Source organism: Aotus nancymaae, unplaced genomic scaffold (assembly GCF_030222135.1).
Source record: "Aotus nancymaae isolate 86718 unplaced genomic scaffold, 86718_ANA_hifiasm-v0.15.2.pri h1tg000059l, whole genome shotgun sequence".
Taxonomy (NCBI): Eukaryota; Metazoa; Chordata; class Mammalia; order Primates; family Aotidae; genus Aotus; species Aotus nancymaae.
In genome coordinates this window covers 39,570,514-39,595,834 of record NW_026988473.1, presented here as the reverse complement: position 1 = coordinate 39,595,834, position 25,321 = coordinate 39,570,514, and the positions used below count along the sequence as shown (strand labels likewise).

The window sequence follows — 25,321 nt, the reverse complement described above, 5'->3', positions numbered from 1 at the left end:
AGGCAGTAGAGCAAGGTGGCCAATAGTACAGACTATAGGATCTGGTTGCAAATCGAGCTGTGTCACTCACAACTACTTAACCATGGACAAGTTATTTGATCTTGCTAAGCCAAGAACACCCACCTGAGGGTGTTGTTATGAGGATTTAGTAAATTAATATATTGAAAGCCCTCAATACACAATATTGGAACACAGTAAGTCTTGTACAAGTGCTGACTGGTATGTCTGTTCTTTCAGCTCCACTTTATTCTTCATTCAAAACTCAGTATAGTATCTCCTTTGGAAAGTTTCCTCTGACTATGGCAGGCAGAATTCTGTTTTGTTTTTTTTTTTTTCCCTTTCTGCTTCCAGGTAACATTGAATTTAATGCATCAAATTATAAGGTGTGTCCATACATGTTGTCTGTCTCAGGCATTAGATCTAAGGACACAAACTTGGACATTCTAAATATGCCTTTGTGTATCTCCATAGCCAGGACAGCACAGTGCAGTATAGTGTCATACACATTGTAGACTATCAGATATTTGCTGATGTGAAGGAAACCTGATTAACCAGAATACCCTATGTATTGTAAAGTTCCATTTCCCTACCATACTGGAGAGCAAGGAGTTCACTATATTAGCTTCGACTTTTCATTTTAGTTGACTTGGTGACACTAGATTTAAGTGACAGATCACTGTGCCCTATCTGCCTTTTTACATGATCCAGTCAACCCAAACTGGACCTCAGGGACTAGCAGCCTTTGTGCTAAGATTCTGGTTTTACTTACCTGGCATGTATAGCTCCCTTTCCATAGGGGTACATGTAGGAATGTGATAATTCTGTTTCTTAGTTTGTGTTATCTTACCAGCATTAGTCTGTGCCATGCACCTTTCTTGTTTCATTCATTCACCTTTTTCTTGCCTCACCATTCCCACCAGGCCTGTGATACAAAAATTCTATGAGTATCCTTAGCTAATAGAAAATATTGCTTTGCATGTGTGAATTTTTAGTTTACATACATTATGGACCTTGTTGGTTTTTTTCTCTATTTTTAACACTGTTAATGTTAACATAACTTTAAGCTTGCAGAAAAGTTACTGTGATACAGGGAACAATCGTATTTGCTGCATTTCTTGGGAAGGAAGAGAAAGTGTGTATTCATAGATGTGTGTACTTATATACACACACAGTATTATTATTTTGAATGCTTTGAGAGTTAAGTTACAAACATTATGACCCTCTACCCCTAAATACTTCAGTGCCCATTTCCTAAGAACAAGTATATACTGCCCAGTTAACAAAATCAGGAAATTGAGTATCAATAAAATACTATTACAGAACTTACAGATCTTATTCAAATTTTCCCCAGTTTTCCCAATAATGTCCTTTATGGAACATTTCCCCCCTGCCCTAGCATCTAATCCAGGATCACATCTTGCATAGAGCTTTTATGTCTTTTTAAAATCTCTTTTAATCTCCAATTGTTCTTCAGCCTTTCTTTATTTTTCATGACATTGACATTTTAAAGACCATCAGCAGTTTTTTTTTTTTGTGGACTATCTTTCAATTAAGATATGTCTGATGTTTCTTCATGATTATATTTCCTCCTCCCTTCTCTTCTCAGTAAGGTTTCATTTTAAAAAATACTTTGTTTTTAAACTCTCTTCATTTTGATACATCTGTATCCAGTTTGTTGATTACACCTGCTGCACAGAATTCCCTAATGCAGACTGCCTTTTGGAACAGATTGGCAGGTCTTCCAGGAAGGCAGCATCCAGCAGACCTCCCTTGGCATCAGGATGGCATCTTTGTGGGGGCTGCGTGACATGGGAAATGAGAACACCACTTTGACACATGTGCCTTGGGTCACCCTGCTTAAGCTGATGGTGGTAGACCTCAGATGTTTGCTTCTTTAACTTCCTAAGGCACACAGAGCTATTATGCTTTGGAAGATAAGGTAGGATAGGAAGTTGATGTCTTTGATTGTTTCTTCATTCATTCATGCATTTAATAAACATTGATTAAGGGCCTACTCTGCTCATTGGAGCTCATCTAGCATATTGAATATCTAAAAGAAACTTTTGAATTGAAAGCTCATCAAACTGTGATAGAGGCAAAAGTTTTAAAATTGAGATTAAGGTAAATGGTTTGACATTTTCAATTTATTAGTAAAATAACCTTATAGAAATTATGCTTCTGCCTTGTCACCTACATACAGTGATTTCTATTTCTCTCTGGCCTCTTCTGGTATTTACCAACATTGAACATCATTTGTGCATCATTATCTCTATAGTGCTTAAATAATTTTGCATTCCCTATTTTCCAGTGAAAATTATTTTGTATATACTTTATCTTGTTTCATAACTTGCATATTCATCACACTTAATGACTGCAGTAAATTCTTTCAAGCTGATCTATAACTTATGCATATCTCATATGCTATAAATTTGCCTTGTTTCTAGTTTTTCCACTAATATTAGGAAAAGAAAATGTAAAGGAAGTGTATAACAGGCTCTTGTGTTAAGGCAGTTTTGACAAATGGTTTCATCTAAAATCATTCATTCTAAGATACAAAAAAGGTTAGATTCCTGTGAAGAAAACATATTCTTTTTTTAAGGAAAACTTATTTTTCCTTAATTTTGTCTTGAGCCTTCACTTATAATGGAAAGATAATTAGTAGAGAAAGATCTGATGTGCCTGGAGCTTTGCCAGATGAAAACCTTGCATGTATTGTTAGGAAACAGCAGGTTTCCAGTGGGGAATAGTAGAGTAATGGACTGTGCAGTGAAGATAGAAGGCTGCAGCCTGACAGCTCCCAACTGCAGCAGCTTCACAATCACTTACTTTCCTTGACACAAGTGGACAGTTTTTCAGTTCTTATGCACTTTCCTTGTGAGAACCACCAGAGGAATATATCACCCTCTGGCAGGAGACGGTCAGCTCCATCACAGCAGGGAGGAATGATGAGCTGTCCATAGCTCTGGACACACCTAGGAATGATTCCGCAGCAGTTCGCTGAGAACTGAGGAAACCAAGAAACGGACATAGCTCTCATTTACAGATCACTATATCTCACCCCACCCAGAATCTTCTAAGCATCTGGTACTGAGAGGTACTTGCCAGGGGTGAGGTGGAAGCTTGTGATCAGCTGGTGGTGGCAGGGACTATTTCTAAAGAGGGCAAAAATAAAAAGATTTGTGATTCACGAACTGGACCTTGGTAGGGTGGAATAACTGAGACATTAATTGTTCTGTAGGCTCTGTTAGAACCTTCAAAGATGATGGGGCCCTGACCTCTTCTGTATTAGTTATGTGCCTGCATGGATCAAATGAGGATTTTCTTCATATACAGAATTTTTATCTTACTTCTCCTCCATGAGAGTAGGACTTTGTGTATCTGGTTTGTTACCCTATTTTCTGTTGCTTAGTGCCGAGCTAGAGCATAAGAAATGCTCAATAAATATTTTTTGGTTGGACAACTTCAGCTGCTTAGTTGTGTAGACTAAAACATGATCATCCAGCAACTGCAATCTATTTGTTTAAAGGGTTCTCTCAGGTTACTGCAGAAATGAGTAGAAGCTAAAAAAACCAAAGCCAGAGAGTAGCAGGGTGTGAAGGAAAGTACAGTAGCTTTCCTTGGAGCCGGGCACATAAGGGTTCTTATCCCAACTCTACTACTTGCTGCTGTCTTCTCTTGGTTGACTCATTTATGATCCCTAAATCTCAGCTTTCTCACCTGTAACATGTGAATCATACCATTTTCCCCACAGAGTTTGTGGGCAGTTCATTGCTCAGCATGGATGCTCAAAATATGTCACCTTCCTCCCTCCTCTGCCAAAAGGGAGATAAAAGCAGGAGGGGCTCAGATGATGTGTCCAAGTATCGTCAGGAAGCAGATCTCTACATTTGTTTACCTGTCATTTAAAATGGGCCACATATTGGCTTCTCTTCATATAGCAGCTAATGGCATGTGTACTTCAAACAGCATATGTACCTTTTGGTTCTGCTTTGAGCCTATTAGTAACTGTGTTCTTTGCCTTTACAGGATTTATGAGCGTGTGATAGACCCTCCAGAAACCAACCTTCCCCCAGGAATCAATTTATGGCTTGGTCAGCGCAACCAAAAACATGGCTTATTCAAAGTAAGCACTTTCTTTTTATTGAAGTCTATATATAGGCAATGCTCGATTTTCTGTGTTGGAGATGTGTTAATAATTAATTAGTGGGAAGGGCATGGCATAATAACTACTAATGTTTATTGAACACTTACTGTGTGACACATGCTTTTCTATGTGTTCGACATGATTAAACTGGTTTGCTTGTCATAATAATTTATGAAGTAGCTGCTTTGAAACCAGGCAGAGAGTTAAGTGACTTGCCCAAGGTTATCCAGTTCACTCTGCTACCAGGTATGGATGATCCAGAATGCAGATTATCTTCAAAATGTTGACCTCCGAATTCTGGAGGATTTAGGATAATCTTCAAACTGGTTTCCCTTCTCAGTTATGTGTTAATTCAGTTTAGAGTAGATGTCTATATATGAAAATCAATCTCTGCTTCCTTGCGCTTTGGTTTAATTGCATTACTGGGAACAGAAAACCAAATACTGAGTGTTCTCACTTTTAAGTGGGAGCTAAGCATTGAATACACATGGACTCAAAGATGGGAACAATAGACACTGTGAATTACTAGAGGTGGGAGGGAGGGAGCCATGGGCTGAAAAACTGTCTATTGGGTACCATACTCACTACCCGAGTGATGGGACCATCCATACGTCAAACCTCAGCATCACACAATATACCCATGTAATAAAATTGCATGTGTACCCCCTACATCCAAATTTTTTTTTTTACTGCATTATTGTACTTCACAGAAACTTGAGGATACAGTGATAAAATGAATTGAAAACTTAAAAATACTATGAAATTTAAAGACAGTCTTATTCTTTAAAAAAATGACACTCTTTTGCTTCTGGCAATATGGCAGACTAGTTATTCTAAAAATCCTTCTGCTTCAAAATGCCTATACTGCTCAATAAAACACCACAAAAATCTTAAAAATTCAGGATTGTACTTATACAAAAGGAATTCCTTTGATACCAAATATAAGGAGAGGGGAGAAAGCCAGAGGGGTGTCTATCAATACCAGGAACGTAGAGCCTTAGATTTCTTTCTTTTTATTTTTAAGAAAAACTAAGGTGTAATTTACATACAGGGAAATTTATTCCATTTAATGTACAGTGTCACAAGTTTTGAAAAATCTACATAGTATTATAATCATCCTTATAATTGAGATAAAGAACCATTTCTTTATCTACAAAAATTTCCATCCCCCTTTGTATTCAACCCTTCTCACCCGAAGCCTTTAGCAACCACTGGCATGTTTTCTGACCCTGTAGTTTTTCCTTTACCAGAATGTTATATAAATGGAGTCACTTATGTGTGTGTGTATTTACATCAGTTTGTATGTTGAAATTCACCAAGTTGTTTTGTGTATGAGTGGTTCATTGTTTTCTATTGCTGAGTAGTATTCCAGTTCTGTTGTATGAATGTATCATAGTTTATTTATCCATCCTTCAGTTGATGGATATCTGGGCTATTTCCAGTTTGGGACAATTATGAATAGAACCACTATAAACATTTTCATACAGGTTTTTGTATGAACAGAGGTTTTGATTTCACTTAGGTAAGTGTATAGGTGCAGGATTACTGGGTTGTATATTAAGTATATGTTTAAATTCACAAGCAACTGCTAAACCATTTTTCAAAGTAGCTGTGCCATTTTTGCATTCCCATCAGCAATCTATGAAAATTTCAGTTAGAGCCTTAAATTTCAACCATCTATGTGGGATGGGAGAAATTACTTAGATCCCATGCATGACTGAGAGTTGGAATGGAAATTTTTAAAGTAAAGCCAGTCCATTATCTAGCAGAGGAAGGCAATTCAGAAACTATCCTGTCTACATCTCATCTCCAGATAAGAAAAACTAATACTTTCCAGAGAACTTGTAAACCACAGCCCTTGAAGAGTTGCAGGCTTGAAACCCAGATTTACTTTACCCATGAAGCTCAATAAAGTATCTTAAAATGGCCCTGGATTGGGTACCTTGGGGGTCCTGATGGAGAAAATACAAATTATCTTTGGAGAAAGTCACTTTTGATGTAGACCTCAAAGGATGCCCACAGATTAAGTCCATAAAATAGGAGTTCTCAAGGCATCATGAGTGACAGTGGGAAGAAACAAAAAAGTGCTCAGCTGGCCCTCACAGGGATACAGAAAATGAAATTAACAGATAAAGATTAAAAAAATACTTCTGTTTAAAATGTTTGAAGAATCAAAATAAAGAATGTATGATGACTAGAGATAATAAATATGCCCAGAGATAGTTGAACTAAAAAGCACTTCCAAAAATGTGAGATATAGTTGTTGAGGTTAAAAAAGAAAAAAGAAAACCTCAGTGAACCTGCTAAATAGTAGATTAGACGCAGGTATTAAGAATGTTTGTGAAATGGAAAATATTGTTAAAGTAATAAAACTAATAGTAGTGCTTCAGAGATAAAGAGAAGAAAATAAGAAAAAGGTTAAAATATAGAAAGGATACATGTATCTGAATAAAAGTTTACATATCTGTTTAATATGTGTGTATATGTATGTATATCTGTATGTATATATAATATACATATATTTAAAAATTAAGGAAGACAAAGAATATATATTATATATATATGTATATATATTTGAAAATTCCACATAATAACAGAGATAAAGGTTATGGACACTCTTAGAAGTTTAATAGTTAAGAATGTTCTAACTTAATAAGAGACATTAATTCTCATTACAGGAAGAACAATGCAATTAAAGTATATGTTGTTGATTGCTATTTAAGAAGTCACTTAGAAAACATAGAGGCATCAGAACAGCCATTTTATTTTGTCCAAAAACCAAAATTTTTTTCCTGCTTTTACTTGGCTTTTACTTGCTACGCCGTCTCCCATGTCTGTGGTTAATTAGCATGCTGGCAGGTGGCAGGATGATTTCAGAGTCTCTTAACATCTCTGAGGGTTGGCTGGCCATTGACTCTCCCTCCTCAGTTCTTCTCCACATGGTCTCTCATCTCCAGTGGATTAGCTCAGCTTATTTACATGTCAGCCCTGGGATTCCAAGTATAGGAAGAGTATAATCCCTAAAGTACTAATGCTTTTCAAGGCTCTGTTTGCTTCATCACATTTGCTAATGTAAGTCATATGGCCAAATCCAGAGTCAAAGTGTAAATAAATAGACTCCGTCTCTTGAAGGGCTGCTCCATGACATCACATTGCCAGGATATGGATGCAAGTAGAGAAGAATTTTTTTGACCACATCAGTAACCTATTATACAAACCAAGATAAATAGATAGCCACACTTAGATATACTGACAGAATAGCAGAACTCCAAAGACACAGAGAAGATCTTAAAAATAGCCAGTGACAAAAGACAAATTTTCTACCAAAGGATAACAAATTGAACAGCTGGCTTTTAAACAGTCAAAGCAGAAGGCAGAAGACAGTAGAAAAAGTGTTTCCAAGTTTTGAGAGAAAATAACTCTCAAAAGTAGTAGCATATACCTAGCTTAATTGTCATTTGGGAATGAGTGTGACATAAAGACATGTGTAGAGAAGTAAAACTCTTAGTTTATGACCAATAGATCTTCATTTAAAAAACTTCCTAGAAGGAAGACATACAGTGCAAGAAGAATTGGTGAGCAAATGTATGTTGACAGTATGCACAAATCTCGGTGATTATTATTCTGAATGATTATCATTATCATTGTTTGATTAAATTATAGTAATGCTTAATTTTAGAAAAAATGACTAGAAGGCTGGCATGACTCATGGAGAGAAGGAAGAACAGTGTGGTATGGCAGCCTACCTGAGAGCACATGGGAAAGAGTAACCCCCTCCCCACAGCCAAGGGAGGCAGATCTCTAATAACTCTAGCCAGAGGCTCAGGGACAGAATTTGGATCTTCCTGGGCCTGAGCCCTTGGGGGAGAAGTAGCCACAGTCTCTGTGGACCAGCATACTTAGCCTCTCCTCTTGGTAGTTCTGAGGAATCCGGGCAGCCCAGATAAGTGGATTTCCCCCCAGCGAAGCACACCCCCTCCACCAATGGACAAAGTGCTTCATTAAACAGGTCCTGCTCTCCATGCCACCCAACTGGGTGAGACCCTCCAATAGGGGTTGACAGACACCCTATACAAGGGCGATTCTACTGGCATCAGGTTGGTGTCCCTAGAGGTCAGAGGTCCCAGAAGGAGCAGGCACCCATCTTTGCTGTTCTCCAGCCTCCTTGAGTGACATCTCCAGGCATGGGAGTGAATCAGATGAATAAGGCCTGAAGTGAACCCCCAGCAAACTGCAGCAGCCCTAGAGAAGAGAGACCTGACTATTGAAAGAAAAACAAACAAGCAGAAAGTGACAACAGCATCATCAACAACAAAAGGCCCCCACAAAATCCCCATCCAAGAGTCAGCAGCCTCAAAGACTGAAACTAGACAAACTCATGAAGACAAGAAAGAATCAACAAAAAAATACAGAGAACCCCAAAGGCCAGAGTGCCTTTTCTCCTCCAAATGATTGCAATGTCTCTCCATCAAGGGCACAGAACTGGATGGAGGATCACATGGATGAATTGACAGAAGTAGGTTTCAGAAGACAGGAAATAAAAAACTATGCTGTTCTAACCCAATTCAAAGAAGCTAAGAACCTTGATAAAAGGTTAGAGGAATTGCTAACTGAAATAACCAGCTTAGAGAGGAACATAAGTGACCTGATGGGTTAGAGCATGTTCTAACCCAATTCAAAGAAGCTAAGAACCTTGATAAAAGGTTAGAGGAATTGCTAACTGAAATAACCAGCTTAGAGAGGAACATAAGTGACCTGATGGAGCTGGAAAACATAGCATCAGAACTTTGTGAAGCGTATACAAGTATCAAAAGCTGAATCTACCAAGTGGAAGACAGAATATCAGAGTTTGAAGACCACCTTACTGAAATAAGACATGAAGACAAGAATAAAGACAAAAAGAATGAAAAGGAATGAACAAAGTTTCCAAGAAATAGGGGACATCACAAAAAGACCGAACCTACGATTGACTGGAATACCAGAAGGAGACAGGGAGAATGGAAACGAACTGGAAAACACACTTCAGGATATTATCCAGGAGAAATTCTCCAACCTAGCAAGACAGGCCAACATGCAAATTCAGGAAATGCAGAGAACACCATTAAGATACTTCACGAGAATATCAACCCCAAAACACATAATCATCAGATTCTTCAAGGTTGAAATAAAGGAAAAACTGTTAAGGGAAGCCAGAGGGAAAGGCCATGTCACCTACAAAGGGAAGCTCATCAGCCTATCAGTGGACCTCTCAGCAGAAACCCTGCAAGCCAGAAGAGATTGGGGACCAATATTCAACATTCTTAAATAAAAGAATTTTCAACCCAGAATTTCATATCTAGCCAAACTAAGCTTCATAATGGAAGGAGAAATAAAATCCTTTCCAGACAAGCAAATGCTGAGGGATTTCATCACCACCAGGCCTGCCCTGCAAGAGCTGCTGAAAGAAGCACTAAATGTGGATAGGAAAAACCGGTACCAGCCACTGCAAAAACACACCAAAATATAAAGACCAATGACACTATGAAGAAACTGCATCAACTAGTGTACAAAATAACCCAATAGCATCATGATGACAGGATCACATTCACACATAACAATACGAACCTTCAACGTAAATGGGCTAAATGCCCCAATTAAAAGACACAAACTGGCAAATTGGATAAGAAGCCAAGACCCATCGGTGTGCTGTATTCAGGAGATCCATCTGATGTGCAAAGACACACAGCTCAAAATAAATGGATGGAGGAAAATTTACCAAGCAATGAAGGCCAAAAACAAAAAAAAACAAAAACAAAAAAAAACCCAGGGGTTGCAATCCTAGTCTCTGACAAAACAGACTTTAAACGAACAAAGATAAAAAAAGACAAAAGAGAATTACATAATGGTAAAGGGAACAATTCAACAAGAAGAGCTAATTATTCTAATGTGTTTGTACCCAATACAGGAGCACCCAGATTCATATAACAACTTCTTAGAGACCTACAAAGAGACTTAGACTCCCACACAATAACAGTGGGAGACTTTAACACTCCACTGTCAATATTAGATCAATGAGACAGAAAATTAACAAGGATATACAGGACTTGAACTCAGCTCTGAACCAAGTGAACCTAATAACATCTACCGAACTCTCCGCTCCAAATCAACAGAATACACATTATTCTCAGTGCCATATGGCACTTACTCTAAAATTGACCACGTAATTGGAAGTAAAACACTCCTCAGCAAATGCAAAAGAACAGAAATTATAACAGACAGTCTCTCAGACCATGGTGCAATCAAATTAGAACTCAGGATTAAGAAACTCACTCAAAACCACACAATTTCATGAAAATTGAACAATGTGCTCCTGAATGACTCCTGAGTAAATAATAAAGTTAAGGCAGAAGTTAAGAAGTTCTTTAAAACCAATGAGAACAAAAAGACAATGCACCAGACTGATCATCAGAGAAATTCAAACCAAACCACAGTGAGATGCCATCTCATGCCAGTCAGAAAGGTGATTATTAGAAAGGCAAGAAACTATAGATCTTGTGCAAGGCTGTGGAGAAATAGGAATGCTTTTACACTGCTGGTGGGAATGCAAATTAGTTCAACCATTGTGAAAGACAGTATGGTGATTCCTCAAGGATCTATAACCAAAAATCCGTTCGACCCAGCAATCCATTACTGGGTATATATACAAAGGAATATAAATCATTCTACTATATAGACACATGCGCATGTATGTTTATTGCAGCATTATTCACAATACAAACACGTGGAACCAACCCAAATGTCCATCAATGTTAGACTGGATAAAGAAAATGTGGCACATGTATACAATGGCATACTATGCAGCCATAAAAAGGAATGAGGTCACATCCTTTGCAGGGACATGGGTGAAGCCAGAAGCCATCATCCTCTGCAAACTAACACAGGAACAGAAAACCAAATACCATATGTTCTCACTCATAAGTGAGAGTTGAACAATAAGAACACAAGGAAGGGGAACAACACACACCAAGGCCTGTTGTGCAGTGGGGGTGAGGGGAGGGAACTTAGAGGATGGGTCAGTAGGTGCAGCAAACCACCAGGGCACATGTATACCTATGTAACAAACCTGCACATTCTGCACATCTATCCTGTTTTATTTTTTGAAAGAAAAAAAATAAATAAAAATTAAGAAAATATTGACAGCAATAAAATGATAGTAGGGGTGATCCGATAGTATTCTAAGGCCTTGTATTGGTCAGAAAAAGGATAGAGAAGCTGATTTACTTTAGACTTGAAGTCTGCATGTTAGAATTTGAAGCAACACCAAAATAATAGAAATTATGTTTAACTCCCAAACTCTGAAATTTAAGTATAAGAGAAAAGGGGATTTTTTAAAGCTCCATTAACCCAAAATAAGGTAAGAGAAATATTTAATGTAAGAGACCAGATATAATTCCATTTTACAATTGTTATTAAATTAAGTGATTTATACTTAGAGTGAAAAATAAGAGTATTATATTGAATTCATAAAACCCAAAGCCTGTTGTATATTGCTTACAGTGAAACAGCAAAAAAATAAGGACTCATAAATGTGATTAGTGAAGTAGTTAAAAAAAAGAAAACAGGCCAAACTAAACATGGGAAGGCTGGAGAAACTACTAATATCAAACTGCAAGGTCAAAAAAGTCACCATATAATAATAAGCTATTTTAAAGATGTATATACCAAATAACATAATCTCAAACTGTATGATGTAGCCTGGCAGGATAGCAGGGATGGATGTCCTACTCACTGCAGTGTGCTGGGTCAACTGAATATCCCTATGGGGAAAGCACTCATCTTGACCCTGTTCACACAATTGATAATGCAAAATCAATTCCAAGTGGGCTATAGATCAAAATCTAAAAGTTAAACTGACAAAGCTTATAAAAGATAACATAGGAAATTACTTTATGACCTTGATGTAGGAAACATGCTTTTTAAATAAAACATACGAAATAATAGCTATAAAGGATAAGACTGTTATATTGGAATATATTAAAATTTGGAACTTTTGTCATCAAAATAGACAAAAAAGGCATGCCAAGGAATAGGAGGAGTTATTCAAAGTAGTTGTGTCTCACAAAGGCCTTTTATCTAAGCTGTACAAAGAACTCCTTCACATCAATAACAGAAAGTCTGTCCAATAAAAAAAATTGAGAAAAGTTCTACCAGGCATTTCACAAAAGGGAATGTCCAAAAGGCCAGTAAACATAGAAGAAGGTATCAATATGATTAGTCATCAGTGAAAGTAAGGCCAAACTGAGATGCTACTGAATATCCATCAATCAGAATGGGTCAAATTAAAAACATGGACAATACCATGTATTTGCAAGAATGTGGAGCAACTGGAGCCTTCATTCACTGCTGGTGGGAATGAAGTTGATGTAAGTACTAAGGAAAGCTGTTTGTTAGTGTAGTTAATAAAATGGACATACATATGTCCTATGACCAAGAACGAATACTCTAGGTACCTAGTGTCTAATAGAGATATACATTTATATACATTAAAAGGCATGACAGAATTTTTAAAATTTGCATAAATTTATGGGGTACATACAAATGTTGTTACATGTATATACCATATAGTAATCAAGTCAGGGTATTTAGAGTGTTCATCACCTAAGTATAATACATTTTTGTTAATTATAGTCACCCTATTCTGCTATCAAACATTGACATTTTTCCTTCTATCTTACTGTGTGTTTGTACCCTTTAGCTAGCTTCTCTTCATCCTTCTCCATGCACCCCGCTCAGCCTTCCCAGTCTCTGTCATCTGTCTTTCCACTCTCTTATCTTTCCACTCTCTGTCTGTGTATTCAAATTTTTTAGCTCCCATATATAAGTGAAAATATGTGACACTTGTCTTTTTTATGCCTGGGTTATTTCCCTTAAGATAATGACCTCTCGTTCCATCCATGTTGCTGCAAATGACATGACTTCATTTTTTATTTTTGGTGGCCAAATAGTATTTCATTGTGTATATAGGCCACATATTCCTTTTTTTTAATTCTATGATTTGGTATTTATTTTTTACATTAAAACTTCAGTAGTTTTTGGGGAACAAGTGTTTTTTGTTACATAGGTAAGTTCTTTAGTGGTGATTTCTGAGATTTTTTTGGTGCACCCATCACCTGAGCAGCATACACAGTGCCCAGTGTGTAGTCTTTTTTTTTTTTAAGATGGAGTTTCACTCTTGTTACCCAGGCTGGAGTGCAATTGTGCAATCTTGGCTCACCACAACCTCTGCCTCCTGGGTTCAGGCAACTCTCCTGCCTCAGCCTCCTGAGTAGCTGGGATTACAGGCACACGCCACCGTGCCCAGCTAATTTTTTGTATTTTTAGTAGAGACAGGGTTTCATCGTGTTGACCAGGATGGTCTTGATCTCTTGACCTCCTGATCCACCCTCCTCGGCCTCCCAAAGTGCTGGGATTACAGGCATGAGCCACCGCGCCCGGCCCAATGTGTAGTCTTTTATCCTTCACCGTCTCTCAGCCTTTCCCCTAAGTCCCCAGATCCATTCTATTATTCTTACGCCTTTGTGTCCTCATAGCTTAGCTCCCACTTATGAGTGAGAACATAGAAAATTTGGTTTTCCATTCCTGAGTTACTTCATTTAGAATAATGGTCTCCAATTCCATTCAGGTTACTGTGAATGCCATTATTTTATTTCCTTTTATGGCTGAGTAGTAGTCCATGGTGTGTGTGTGTGTGTGTGTGTGCGCGCGCGCACCACAATTTCTGTATCCACTCATTGGTTGATGGACATTTAGGCTGGTTCCATATCTTTGCAATTGTGAATTGTACTGCTATAAATGTGTGTGCAAGTGTCTTTTTCATATAATGACTTCTTTTCTTCTGGGTTAAATACCCAGAAGTGGGATTGCTGGATCAAATGGTATTTCCACTTTTAGCTCTTTAAGGAGTCTCCATACTGTTTTCCATAGTGGTTGTAATAGTTTACATTCCCACCAGCAGTGTGAAAGTGTTCCCTTTTCACCACATCCACGTCAACATCTATTATTTTTTGATTTTTAAATTATGACCATTCTTACAGGAGTAAGATGGTATGTCATTGTGGATTTAATTTGCATTTCCCTGAAAATTAGTGATCTTGAGCATTTTTTCATATGTTTGTTGACCATTTGTATATGCCACATTTTCTTTATTCATTTATTCATTGATGAACACTTAGGGTGATTCTGTATCTTTGCTATTGTGAATAGTGCTGCATTAAACATGTGAGTGCAGATAATCTTTTGATATACTGATTTTCTTTTCCTTTGGGTAGATATTCAGTAGTGGGATAGCTAAATTGAATGGTAATTCTAATTTAATTTATTTTATTTTTTTGAGAAATCTTCATACTGTTTTCTATAGTGACTCTACTGGTTTTTGTGGTAGGGAAGGGTAACTACTGGAAAGGGACATGAGGATGGCTAAGATACTGTAATTGCCACCTAGATCCAGAAATAAAACTAAGACTTCCCTAGTTTTATTTCTAGATCTAGGTGGCAGTTGCACAAAGTGTTTACTTCAAGTTAATTCTTCAATATGTACTTTTATGATTTGTGTAACTATCTGTATATATGCTATTCTTTAATAAAAATGTTTACTAAACATATATACATATATGCATAGTAGATAATTAGAGGGGAAAATGGATAAATTTGCCATCATACTGAGTGGTATTTGACATACTTCTCTCAGTAACTTATAGATCAAGCAAGCAAAAAAGCAAGCATATGGATTTAAACGACATACTTAACAAATGTGTCTAATGGCCACACACACACACACACACACACACACACACAGTCAACAATGAACACATCTAGCACATGGAATCTTTGTGAAAATTGACTACATAAAGGGCCATAAAAAGGAAGTCTCCACAAATTGCAAAAAATGATTCTATGATTACAGTGCAATTACATTAGAAATAAATGGTGAAAAGATAACTAACCTCTCACTTTTATATGTTTGGAAATATCATTTAAAGTAACTATTCAACCTGGAGGGAAATAATTGTATAAATTAATAACTAAGAAAGAGAATAAATATCACAATTTGTGAGATGCAGCTAAAGCAATTCTTAGCAGTATTTAAGCACCTGTGTTAGAAAAGGTAGATATTTAATGAATTAAACATTCAAATAGGGAAGTTAGAAAAAGAACAGAATTTGTACAAGGAAAGTAAAAGGAATGAAATAGTAAGCATGTAAACATAAATTCATAAAATAATGAGTAGGGTACGATAGGCAAGATCAAGAAAGCCAAAATTTGGTCATTTGAAAATACTTTGGAACGTTTGAGCAAGAAGAAAATGAGAGAAAGCATAAATATAGTAGAAATAAAAAAGCATATACACTTTGGGAGGCCGAGGTGGGTGGATCATGAGGTCAAGAGATCGAGACCATCCTGGTCAACTTGGTGAAACCCCACCGCTACTAAAAATACAAAAAATTATCTGGGCATGGTGGCACGTGCCTGTAATCCCAGCTACTCAGGAGGCTGAGGCAGGAGAATTGCCTGAACCCAGGAGGCGGAGGTTGCGGTGAGCTGAGATCGCGCCATTGCACTCCAGCCTGGGTAACGAGAGCGAAACTCTGTCTCAAAAAAAAAAAAAAAGAAAGCATATAAAAATAAATGCTGCAAAAATTAAAATGGTAGTAACCATTTATTAAAACTTTATGCCAGTAAAATGGAAAATTAGAGAAAAATGGACAATTTTCTAAAGCTACTTGAATTACTAAAATGGACTTGAAATAAACAACTTTGGTAGTCTTAACTTCATTAAAGTAATTGAGTTTATGATTCAAAGTCTGTTGTACCAGTTAGCTTTTGATATGCAGCAAATCAAAACAAAGCTTAATGGCTTGAAACAACAGCCTTTATTTAGCTCACAGTTTTGTGGGTTAGCAATTTGAACTGGTCTTACTTTGCTGAATTTTATTCTCAATGGGTTCATTTATGCATCTTTAATCAGCTGCTGGGGTTTCTGGGGCCTGGCTGTACTAGAATGACCTTCGCTAGAACAAATAAGGAGGGAAATTTGGGAGTTCTTGTAATGTGCCTACATTTTGACATAGGAACCCAACTCTTTGGTATAAAAACTGAAGAAACTCCTGGTCATATAGCCAGGTATACATGTATAAGGATCATCACAGGAGCTTTCTTTTGTTGTTGTTGTTTTATTTTTTGTTTTAACTTGGAAAAAACTTAATTGTCCATCAACAGGAGAATGTTTAAATACATTGTAGTAGAGTCATACAAAGAACCTCATAAAAATCAGTGAAATTGAATGAAAATTGATAAATTGCTAAAGTAATGTTAAATGAAAAAGCTAGTAGCAGGAGAAAATTACAGTATTAAATCATTTATACATTTCAAAATGCAAAATAATTCAATATACCGCTTATTGATATATCCATATATATATATTTATATATATAAAGACAAATTCATAGGAATGATAAACACTAAATTCAGAATAGTTTACTTCTGAGAGGAGGAAATGGGAATTTTATTAGGGTTGTGAACCCAGAAGACTTCAACTATATTGAGGATATTTTATTTCTCAAGTGTTTGCTATATTTTGTTTTCAACCCTTTTGTACATCATAAATGTTCAAAATTTTAAAAATGGCATACTTTTTCAGGGTGATAATCCACATATATATGTGAATATATGTATATATGTGTGTGTGTATATATGTATATGTATATAATTTTGCCATGTTTCCAAGAATGAACAAATTCAAGTGTATCAGTTTAAAACTGAACTCACATTCAGTGCAATGCTGTTTCTTGTTCTGTAGCTAGTTACTTTCTGGTGAAGCTCTACTTTTCTTGTGGCCCTGGATCTGTAATGAAAGGCAATGACTGGTTCTCAAACCTGAAAAGATAGTAAAATCACATTGGATTACTTTAAAAATCAAATTATTGTGTACACTTAGACCTCCTCATTGAGAATCTGAACAGTAGAGTCTAGGAACTGACACACTTTTTCACAACCTTCTTATTGATTTTGATTTATTCAGTTTGAAGGCTCAAATTTGAGTGCACTGACATATTGGAAATATGTGTTGATGGTCTAGATTAGGGTTTTGCCTTATTTGTATAAAGAGCCCACAAATATAACCTATGGTAAGTAATTAGCTTCCAATTAGTGACTTTATAGATTAGTGGTTCTCCAACTTTAGAGTTCATACAAATATCCTGGAATGCTTGTTAAAACACAAGTAGCTAGCTGTCAACAAAATGGTAGAGTAGAAAGCCCCAAGCTGCTGTTTCTCGACAGAAAGCACTGAAAAACAAGCAGAAATTGTCAGAACCAACTTTATTGGAACTTAGGAAAATAGTAAAAGGTTTATAGCAACTGAGTGAATGCTGAATCAAGAAAAAGGCAACGTTAAAGGAGTAGGAAAGCTGTGAGGCATGTTTACTTGCCTTTTGTACCACACCATTTATAACCCAGTGGCAGTCTTGAAAGATTTCAGCCCATGTTCCTAGTGTAGGACAACAGTCTCTGGTTGAGGAGTGAGCAGAGCAGACCTTATTCAAAATTGTTTTGTGTGTCTATTCTAACTGCCTGGGACTATGTGAAGAACTGATGTAAGCTACTTGTTTCTGTCTCACCTAACTCAGAACTCTTCCATGCTAGAAATGTGGCAGGCATTGATTTATTGTATATTTCAAAATAGCTACAAGAGAAGATTTGACATGTTTCCAACATGAATAAATAATGTTTGAGGTGACAGATACCCCAGTTATCCTGATTTGATCATTATATATTGTATACATGTACCAAATATCAAATGTATCCGATACATATGTACAATTATTATGTATTAATTTAGAAAAACATTTCAAAGCTAACAAACACCATGTGGCTGTCTGGGGCAAAAGAGTATGGTGGAGACATGTAGTAGATCACCTAAAGCAAAGAGAAAAAGCTGGAAAGAGAGTTTCTTTGGACAAGTAGGACTTTCAAAATCACCTGTATGTTCAAGGAATCTAGAAAGCTACATGCCTGTCTAGGGCAAGAGACAAGGTCAGAAAAGACTTGAGAACACCCAAAGCTTTCATCTGGGTCTGATACCTAGGATCAGTGCATGCCTAGCTAAGTTAGTTGAAGGAGGGTCCCAGCACCGAGATCATCTGCAAAGGTTGGAAGAGTCTCTTTCTCTCTCTCTCTTGTTTTTGGCTGCTGACATTCAAGGAAATCTCTCTAAATATTTTTTTTCCTTCATTTTTTCTTCTTTAGAGACAGGGTCTCACTCTGTTACCCAGGCTGGAGGGCAATGATATGATCATGGCTCACTGCAGCCTTGACCTCCTAAGCTCATGTAATCTTCCCATTTTAGCCTCCTAAGTAGCTAGGACTACAGGCACATGCAACCATGCTTGGCTAACTTTAAATTTTTTTTCATAGAGACAGGGTCTTACTATGTTACCCAGGCAGGTCTCAAACTCCTAGCCTCAAGCAATTCTCTTTCCCTAGCTTCTCAGAGTGTTGGGATTACAGGTATGGGCTACCTTGCCTGGCCCCAAATACTTTATCACATAAGATTAGGAACAGAGATTTCAGTTCCTACACATGACAAGAAATACAGGCTCTGCAAAAATAGTTTGGTAAGCCACTAAAGAAAGGGACTATTGTAGCATTCAACAATTAAAAAATAAACAATAACAAAACTCAGAAAACCCCAGTAAAGGGGCAGATCCGCTTTCCAATGTTAACACATTATAATATCCAAATGTTCAGTGTTCAAATAAAGCCACAAGGCAAACAAAGAGGAAAGTATTATTGTTCAAAGGAACAAAATAAATGAACAGAAACCATTCTTGAGGAAGCACAGATATTGAACTTACTGTACAGACTTTAAAATAACTGTCTTTAATGTGCTTAAAGAGCTAAATGAAAAAACGTATAAAGAAATGTCAGGAAAATGATGTGTGAACAAAATGAGAATATCAATGAAGAGATATAAATTATAAAAAGGAATCAAACAGATATTCTGCAGCTGAGAAGTACAACTGGAATAAAACACTTACTAGAGGGATACAAGAAAAGATTTGAGCAGGCTGAAGAAGGAGTAATGGAACTTAAAGATAATATCATTGAAATTAACAACCCTGTGGAGCAAAAAGAAAAATGAACAAGGCCTAAGGGATCTATCTGCTGTAGGACATTATCAAATAGACTAATGTATGCGCCTGGGTGTTTCAGATGGAGAAGATAGAGAGAAAGGACTGGAAAGAAAATTTGGAACAGTAATGGTTAAAACTTTTCACATTTGATGAAATATATGAATCTAAACATCCAAGAAATTTAGCAAACTGTGTCAAATACAAGGACTTCTTCATAAGATTAGCAACCAGTTTATCATCAGAAACCATAAAGACCAGAAGGCAATGGGTTGTCATATTTAAAGTAGGGTCATTACTACTAACCTTACAGAAATTAAAAGGATTAAAATAGAAGACTACGAATAATTGTATGAAAACAAATTAGATAACCTAGGTGAAGTGGACAAATTCCTAGAAACACATAATCTACCAAGACTGGATCATGAAGAAGACTGGATCATGAAGAATTAGAAAATCTGAAGAGACTTATAATAAGTAAAGTGTTTGAATTAGTAACAAAAATCTCCCAACCAAGTAACGTCTGGGACCAGATGGCTTCACTGGTGAATTGCAACAAACATTTGAAGAAGAATGAACATCAGTCCTTCCAAACTCTTCCAAAAATTGAAGTGGAGAAACATTTCCTAACTCATTTTATGAGGTGAGAATTACTGTTACCAAAGCCAGGTAAGGACGTCATAAGAAAAGAAAATTACAGACCAGTATCTCTAATGAATATAGATGCAACATTTTTCAACAAAATACAAATGAATTGAATCTAACAGTGTATTAAAAGGATTATACACTATGCCCAAGTGGAATTTATCTCAGGATGCAAGAGTGGTTTAACATAAGGAAATGAATCAATATTATATGCCACATTAATAGAATGATGCAAAGAAAACCCACAGTATCATCTCAATTGATGCAGAAAGTGCATTTGACAAAATCCAGTATCTTCTCATGATAAAAACACTCAGAAAACCAGCAATAGGAGGGAAATTTCTTAACATGATAAAAGGCATTAATGAAAAAACTCAGAGCTAGCATTATACTCAATAGTGAAAGACTCAAAGTTTTCCTCTTAAGATCGGGAACAAGGCAAAGATATCACCACTGCTATTTAACACTGTACTGGAATTTCTAGCCAGTGCAAATCGACAAGAAAAATAAATAAATGCATTCAAACTGGAAAAGAAGTAAAACCATTTCTGCTCACAGATGCCATGATTCTATGTATAGAAGTTGAACCCCCTACTTCACATCATATGTAAAAATGATCTCAAAATCAACTAACATTCTAAACATAGAATGCTAGTAGAAATAGGAACACTTTTACACTGTTGGGGGTAATGTAAATGCAAGCTACAACCATTAAATCTAGAATAAAGGTAGAGGTAAATTTCCATGGCCTTGCATTTCACAGTAGATTCTGTTGGTCACAAAAAGCATGACCAACAAAAGAAAAAAATAGATAAATTGGATTTCAAATTTTAAAAAAATAATTCTTCATCAAAAGACATTATTAAGGATGCAAAAACAAAACCAAAAAAATGGAAGAAAATATTTTCAAATTGTGTATCTGATAAAAATTTAATGTCCAGAGTATATAAAGTACTCTTGTAACTCAACAAAATGACAAACAATGCAATTGAAAAATGGGCAAATTATCTGAATACGCCTTTCTCCACAGGAGATATACGAATGTCCAATAAGCACATGAAAAGATACTCAACATCTTTAGTCTTTAGGAAAATTCAGATTAAACCTCCAATGATGTATTACTTCATACCCCACTGGTTATAGTTTTTAAATAAAATTTCCATCCTATTGGAAAATAAGTGTTGGTGAGGTTGTGGAAAATTTGGAACTCTTGTATATTGCTGGTGGGAATATAAAATTATGCAGCTTGATGAAAACACCAAAAGCAATGGCAACAAAAGCCAAAATTGACAAATGGGATCTAATTAAAGTAAAGAGCTTCTGCACAGCAAAAATACTATCATTAGAGTAAACAGGCAACCTACAGAATGGGAGAAAAGTTTTGCAATCTACCCATCTAACAAAGGTCTAATATCCAGAATTTACAAGGGACTTAAACATATTTACAAGAAAAAAACAGCCTTATCAAAAAGTGGGCAAAGGAGATGAACAGACACGTCTCAAAAGGAGACATTTACACGGACAACAAATGTATGAAAAAAAGCTCAACATCACTGATCACCACATGAGAGAACATCTCACACCAGTCAGAATGGTGATTATTAAAAGGTTATTAGAAGGCAAGAAACAATATATCCTGGTGAGGCTGTGGAGAAATAGGAACACTTTTACACTGTTGGTGGGAATTTAAATTAGTTCAACCATTGTGGAAGACAGTACGGAGGTTCCTAAAGGATCTATAACCAGAAATACCATTTGGCCTAGCAATCCCATTATCGGGTATATACTCAAAGGAATAGAAATCGTTCTACAAAAAGGATACATGTGCACATATGTTTTTTTCAGTGCTATTCGCAATAGCAAAGATGTGGAACCAACCCAAATTCCCACTGATGATAGACTAGATTAAGAAAATGTGGTGCATATATACCATGGAGTACTCTGTAGCCATAAAAAGGAATGAGTTCATTTCCTTTGCAGGGACATGGATGAAGCTGGAAACCATCATCCTTCGCAAACTAATGCAGGAACAGAGAACCAAACAACACATGTTCTCACTCCTGGGAGTTCAAGAATGAGAACATATGGACACAGAGAGGGGAATATCACACTGGGGCATGTTGGGGGTGGGGGGCAAGGGGAGGGAATTTAGAGGATAGGTCAATAGGTGCATCAAATCACCATGGCACATATATGCCTATGTAACAAAACTGCACTTTCTGTACATGTATCCAGGAACTTAATGTAAAGTTTAAAAAATAAAATTTAAAATAAAAATAAATAAACATTTTAATTAAATAAAATCATGCAGCTGCTGTGGAAAACAGTTTGTTGGTTCCTCAAAAGTTTAAACACAGAATTATCATGTAATCCAGCAATTTCTCTCCTTGGTTTATAGACAAGAAAATTGAAAACAGAGACTCAAACATGTCAGTGTTCACTGCAGTATTATTCAAAATATCCAAAAGATGGAATGAAGCCAAATGTCTATGTATGAATGGATAAAGAAAACTTGAAATATGTATCCAGTGGGATATTATTCATCCGTAAGAAAAGAATGAAGTTTTGATTTGTATTACAATGTGGATGATCCCTAAAAACATATGCTATGTGAAGGAGCTAGGCACAAAAGCACAACTATTCTATAATTCCACTTAAATGAAATACCAAGAATAGACAAATTTATTGAGATAGAAAGTAGATTATCGGTTAACAGGGGATGGGGCAGGGGTCATGGGAGTTACTGCTTAATGGTTACGGATTTTTCTTTGAGGCAATAGAAAAGTTTGATTAATAGTGATGGTTGTATAACACTGTGAATGTATTTAATGCCACTGCATCATGCACTTAAAATGTTTCTAATGGAAAATTTTAAAGAATAAAAAGAAAAAAACAAAAACCAAGTAACTTGGTCCTGTTTCCAAAGTCTGATTCAGTAGACATAGATTCGGACCCAAATCTTTTCATTTCTAATAAGCTGCCAAGTGAAGGTGATCCTGCTGGTTCTGGGACATGCTTTAGACAGAAGCATAGCAAGAACTCTAGGGCTGGGAAGAAGAATCTTGGCTCCAAGGGATAGAGATCTGAGTTTGAATCCTGAACTTACCTCTTTATTATAGCTTTGAACTTGTGTTACTTTGCTTTTTGAAGCCAATGAAATTACTCTGTTGCTTAAATCCTTTCAGTGACTCTCTATTGCATGTCAAATCAGTGTAAAATCTGGTTATTGCTGTCCTCTGCAACTTTCTCTCATGCCATTTTCTCTTCTGCCCACCATGCCTCAGCCACACTACTCTTTTTATAGTTGCTTGAACATAACAGGGCCTTTTTACCTGACAGTTTTTATTCAGTTGTTTGAAATGCTATCTTCTTTTTAAATTAATTATAATTTTTATTTTAAGTTCTGGGGTACATGTGGTGGATGTTTTCCTGGACTACCCTCTCTTTGCAGGTCCTTCACCATTACTGTATGTATCGGTTAGCTATTGCCTCACAACAAATCCCCAAAACTCAGGGGCTTATGTCAATGAGCTTACATATCTCCTGAAAAAATTGTGTTGATAAGGATCAGCCTTGGTTGATCCCCTCTACATTTACTCATATTCCTGTAGCTGGCTGGTGGAATCGGCTAAGGGCTGACTTCTCTGGGATAGTCTTGGTGACATGGTGATTGACTCCTGTCTGAGGCAGTGTTGGTACTGGACCATGTGTCTTTCATTATCTAATAGGCCAGCCTGGGCTTGTTCCCATGGTGCTTGGCAATGCTTCAAGGTAGAGTGGATGCTCACAAGGCTCTTGAGGTCTAGGCTGGGAACTGGCACACTATCACTTCCACAGCACATTACTGGTCAAAGCAAGTCACAAGACCAGCCCTAGAATTAAGGGGTAGGGAAACAGACTCCTCCTCTTGATGTGAGGGTGTACAAAGCTGTTCAAGGTATATGGGTACAGATGGGGGAATCAATTTGCAGTCATTCTATCATATACTTTCCAACAGAAACGTCTCCATTTCCTTCCTCACACTCACCACAGTTTGAAAGTATAGATAGGGCTAACTTCACGGGCCATCAACCTGTGCAGTCCCATGGGGGCCATGCTTAGAAAGGTCCTGTGATTAGTTTAATGCCCTGCTGTTGCCCTCTTCAACTATTTAGTAAATTTTGAACAAGAGACTCTGCAAATTATGTAGTAGGTCCTGAGCATAGTTTATGTGGGTGTTTATTTGTTCATTATTGGTCTTTCTTTCCAGATGGTAAGCTTCACCAGGGTGAGAACTATCTCTATTTCATTCAGCAAGTGCTTAGAAGTACCAGGTACATAACTGACAGACAATATACTCTTAAAATGAATGAATGTACAAGTTAGGAATCTATCTTCTTATTTGTAAAGTTCCAGAGATGTCTTTCTTGACGGTAATGCAGATTATATAATAACATGCATTAAATAATAACAGATTATATAATAACATGTATTAAAAGCAACTTGCACGTAGTACATTTACAACACATATCCACATCCCTTTTTTGTATTTAAGCCCATAAAAATGTATTTCTAGGCATTTAATGCTCTCTGTATGTTTAACACTATACTGTAGAAATGAAGGCACTCTTCCTGTCTTTTGGGAATTTCTGTTTTAGTTGGGAGAATATGATTAAGAGAGAGAGAACAGTTATTCCTATTATCTATTCCAGCTTAATAAGTATATTATTCTCTATAGATATAAGGAACCTTGTGCTTAAGAGCTCAAATAGCTGGTACAGACAGATAACACAGAGAGTATTTAGAGACTTGGACAATCATTTTGCTGCAGAGGTGGGTAATGGGAATGTAGAGGACAGCACCAGCAGTTATTGAATGCTTCCTATGTTACACACTTTGGCCCTACATATATCATCTCAGTTAATTACATTTCACCTTCAGAGAAATGCTGCTGAGTTAGTGATTATATATATATATATATATATATAATCACTTTAGGTTCTGGTGTACATGTGTAGAACATGCAGGATTATTGCATAGGTACATACATGGCAATGTGGTTTGCTGTCTCCATTCCCCTGTCACTTATATCTGGCATTTCTCCCCATGTTATCCCTCCCCAACCTTCCTACCCCCTGCTGTCCCTCCCCTATTCCCCACCGGCAGACCCCAGTGTGTGATGCTTCTGTCCCTGTGTCCCTGTGTTCTCATTGTTCAACACCCACCTATGAGTGAGAACATGTGGTGTTTGATTTTCTGTTCTTGTGTCAGTTTGCTGAGAATGATGGTTTCCAGATTCATCCATGTCCCTATAGAGGACACAAACTCATCATTTTTTATGGCTGCATAGTATTCCATGGTGTATATGTGCCACATTTTCCCTGTC

The 25,321-nt window shown here is 36.8% G+C and overlaps 1 protein-coding gene across 3 annotated transcripts in view; it reads left to right on the top strand.

The window, feature by feature from the left end:
* The window catches only part of NELL1 (neural EGFL like 1), a 912,020-nt gene that overhangs the window by 198,061 nt on the left and 688,638 nt on the right, over nt 1–25,321 (top strand). For all 3 annotated transcript variants that reach the window (XM_012456483.2, XM_012456482.2, XM_012456484.2), the window contains one exon: nt 4,027–4,123. In XM_012456483.2, the coding sequence (XP_012311906.1) occupies nt 4,027–4,123 (97 nt within the window). The remainder of the gene's footprint in view (nt 1–4,026; nt 4,124–25,321) is intronic.